The sequence below is a fragment of the Vanellus vanellus genome (genome assembly GCF_965231255.1).
Source record: "Vanellus vanellus genome assembly, contig: HAP1_SCAFFOLD_2197, whole genome shotgun sequence".
NCBI lineage: Eukaryota > Metazoa > Chordata > Aves > Charadriiformes > Charadriidae > Vanellus > Vanellus vanellus.
The window spans coordinates 12,501-15,908 of record NW_028127042.1 but is presented as its reverse complement, the minus strand read 5'-3'; the positions used below and the strand labels follow the sequence as shown (position 1 = coordinate 15,908).

The window sequence follows — 3,408 nt, the reverse complement described above, 5'->3', positions numbered from 1 at the left end:
CAAGTTGGGGATGCATCGGAACTAGAATGAATTAAATATATGTATACATTATTCAAAAAAAGTACTTGTCATCCTAGCTGTGGCATAAGGGACAGAAGTGGAATGAAGCATGCTAGTTTAGGTGAATGGGTTGTCTTCCTAATAAATAGGAGCACTAAGAGAAAACTCATTTATAGAACCTTTTCTTTTTGGCAGTTTTTTTTATTATTATTTGTTTGTTTAGAACATTAGCAGTAGCAATATAATAGAAACTTCTATGGATTCATGTACTTTATCCTGATTGTATTTTTGCTTTTATTGGTAGACTGCTCATTGGAGAAAGAGTTTTGGTCAAGGAAGAAAAGGAGCTCTACACTAAAATGTGAAGCAGCAGCAGTATCTAAAGTAAGAAAGAAAAGTAAATCTGATACTACAGAAGACCAGGAGATACAAGCTATTGGTGGCAAAGATGCTTCCATCTTTCTTTTCCATGCTCTGGGGAAAATAATTTACTGCAAAAGTAAGAAAGCTTTGACTTATTCTTCCTTTCAATGGGCAAAGCATGTCAGTTGCTAATAGCTAGATTTGCTAAAGCAAGGCTTAGGATGAGCTCTAAGTCGCATGTTTGGTCATTAATAGCAGTATAAAAACAGTAATAAAAGTTTGTGGTAACTGAGATTGCAGCTGTCTGTATCTATTGGGTAATAAACGTTTCAGTAAGATGTACTACCTGTATGTAATAAAACTATGTAACTCTAGTTGCGTTAGGTCCACATGCTGTCATGCACACAAGGCTAGATAGATAGCCACCACATTTGTTGTATTGTACAAAAGTAAATTTTGCTTTTGTGCAGAATTATACATTGTTGTATGGTTATGTGCTGTACTTGTCTGTATTCCTGAAGGTTACAGAACACCCCTGCACCTTCATAGGTACTGCTTCCCTTATTTGTGTATATGGGTTTCACTTCTGTGGTCTTTTCCTCCCTACTGTTTATCTGAACCCTTTTTTCTCTTTAACAGACATATGTGCTCTCTCCTTTCTGAACTGAAAACCTCTTCCACTTGTCATACCCTGTCTTCCTTTCCACCTCTGCAAAATACTTTCCATGCTACTACTTACTAGTGAAAGTTCTGCTTTTTATACACTCAGGTTCTGTAAATTTACTCCCTATCTGCTCCCTATGTGTGGTTGCAGTACTGTCTTTTTAACATTTTAAAACTATAATTCATAAGCATTTGGCACTTACTAAACTAGTACTACCTGCACTCAGCTAAATCAGGATCCATAATGCAATTGGCTGTCCACATTTCAGGAATAATTAACAATATTAGTTCCAAAATCAACTGAGGAGAAATAGTGAGATGAGGGAATATGAAAACAATTAAATTACATTTGTTAAATGAAGTGTAATTAAATAATTACGTGTTGTTGACTATATAATATTGACTATATAATTAAGTACTTATGCCTGCATCAAGAGCTTTCTGGGAACTGAACATGGTGTAATCTAGTTGCTGGTAGAGTTGACAGTTGCTAAAAATTATGCTCAATATATGTGAAAACTATGTTCATGCAGTTATACATCTCTATTCCTGTGCCTATCAAATTTCTATTCTAATTTTTAATATCTAATCTGAAATGTGTGTCTCTTTCTTTTGGCTTTATTGATTATGTGCAGAAATGTAACAACATTTCTGATACTAAAAGACTAAAGATTGTAAAATCCTTTGTAGGAGAACCAGTGTCAGAATCAGAAATTCCTCAGCTGCCTGCTCACTTATCAGAATACCGTCGAGACACCTTGCTTATTCAGCCTGAGGTACACCTGCAATAACTACTCAATTCCAGTTTGGTTTGAAAAAAACCAATACAAACTCTTAAGTGATTGATGCAAATTCTCAAGCACAGTGGTTTTGTCACCGATCTTAATATATGTGTACTCAATCTGTCTAAGTTCCAGAATAATTAATCTGGAAGGGACCTCTGGAGGCTAACTTCAAAGGTAGACTAGGTTCCCAGGCTCTTGATCTGTCAAGTTTTGAGTACCTCCAGAGATAGAGATTCTCTCACCTCACTGATGGAATTGTGCTGGAAGGTGGACTTTCCCTTGCTGCAGCCAGTGATTGTTACCTCTCATCCTTTCACTGTGCATTGCCAAGAGGAGTCTGAGTTCACCTTTCTGTTACCACCCAAGAATAGAGCTGAAGACAGCAATGGCTTCTGCCCCTCCATCCCCACTGTTAGCCTTCTCTGGGAGCAAACCAACCTCCCTTTTGTAATAAGCATCACTTCATAGATCATGCGTGCCAGCTGCTGTCTAACTGTATCATAACTTTTATAGGATGTTTTTCCTTGCACGCTATGTAAAATTTGAACTTTTTTTTGTCCTAATAGGGTATTGTGGAAAAATCACATATGTCTGGAAGCATATTTAATTTATACCTTCACCAGAACTATGTAGACTTTTTTTCTGATATAGATGATGTGGTGAGAGCCAGTGAATATTTGAGCACCGCTGATGTCCTTTGTAGTAATTGGAGTGTAAGTGTCATCTTTTTATACACACATACTTTTTTTTTTAATACTCTGGCATACAGCTTTTAAATTTTTCTCTAAGTGTTTATGAATGGTAGAAAGAAATTTTCTTGCACTTCAGTAAGAATTAAGCTATATCACTTCAAACTTGCAGTATAGGTGACAGTGAATTGTTAATGAATGCTAAAGTACATCAACTATAAAAGAGATGCAGGTCCAACGTTTTGTCCAACTAACGTTTTGTCCAACTTCTGTCGGTATTTTATTATGGTGGGTTATAGTGTTTGTAAAATATTCTACAAAGTGTTTTTAAGTAGAACAGATTTATGCTAAAAATGTGTTGGTGTCTGTATGCCTTTTCCCTGAAGTAATTGAGCTAGCTTGTTCATTCAGCTAGTTTGAGTAAAAGTTTCACAGTAATCTGAACATATTCTGGGTGTGTCATGTCACTGCCATTACAGAGTGTGTTTTAGTTCAAATGAGACACACCGTGCAGAGACCTTGAGTTCACATAATGTCCAATTTCTCTCTTAGACACGGCTTGTGATGGAAGAATACAGTGCATCTGTGGCTACCCGAGGGGTTATACATTCAAACACATCCAGAGCCTTTGCCCACCACCAAGGAGGGATGGGATTCCGTCCGTTACATAAACCACAGTGGTTCTTTATCAATAAAAAGGTAAATGCTTAATTTTTTTTTTTGTAAGGTATGAAATTGAGTAGTATAGATGAGATCTGCTTACACTGCTAAACTTGTCAAATATCCTATTTTGATACAAGCTACTTCTAAAAAGTACTCGCTTGAAGAGTTACATTTGTATTATTCCTTTAATGAAAAAATAAATTGGAGGCCTCTGACAAAGTCTGATTCCTGTGTCCAAGTTGGCA

At 36.4% G+C, this 3,408-nt stretch overlaps 1 protein-coding gene across 1 annotated transcript in view; it reads left to right on the top strand.

Moving 5' to 3' along the window:
* Window positions 1–304: 304 nt before the first annotated feature.
* LOC309685564 (cell cycle checkpoint protein RAD17-like) overlaps window positions 305–3,408 on the top strand; it is a gene marked incomplete at its 5' end in the record, with an annotated part of 8,864 nt that continues 5,760 nt past the window's right edge. Inside the window, 4 exons of the mRNA XM_082501309.1 lie at window positions 305–499; window positions 1,717–1,802; window positions 2,378–2,524; window positions 3,053–3,199. Of these exons, the coding sequence (XP_082357435.1) occupies window positions 305–499; window positions 1,717–1,802; window positions 2,378–2,524; window positions 3,053–3,199 (575 nt within the window). The remainder of the gene's footprint in view (window positions 500–1,716; window positions 1,803–2,377; window positions 2,525–3,052; window positions 3,200–3,408) is intronic.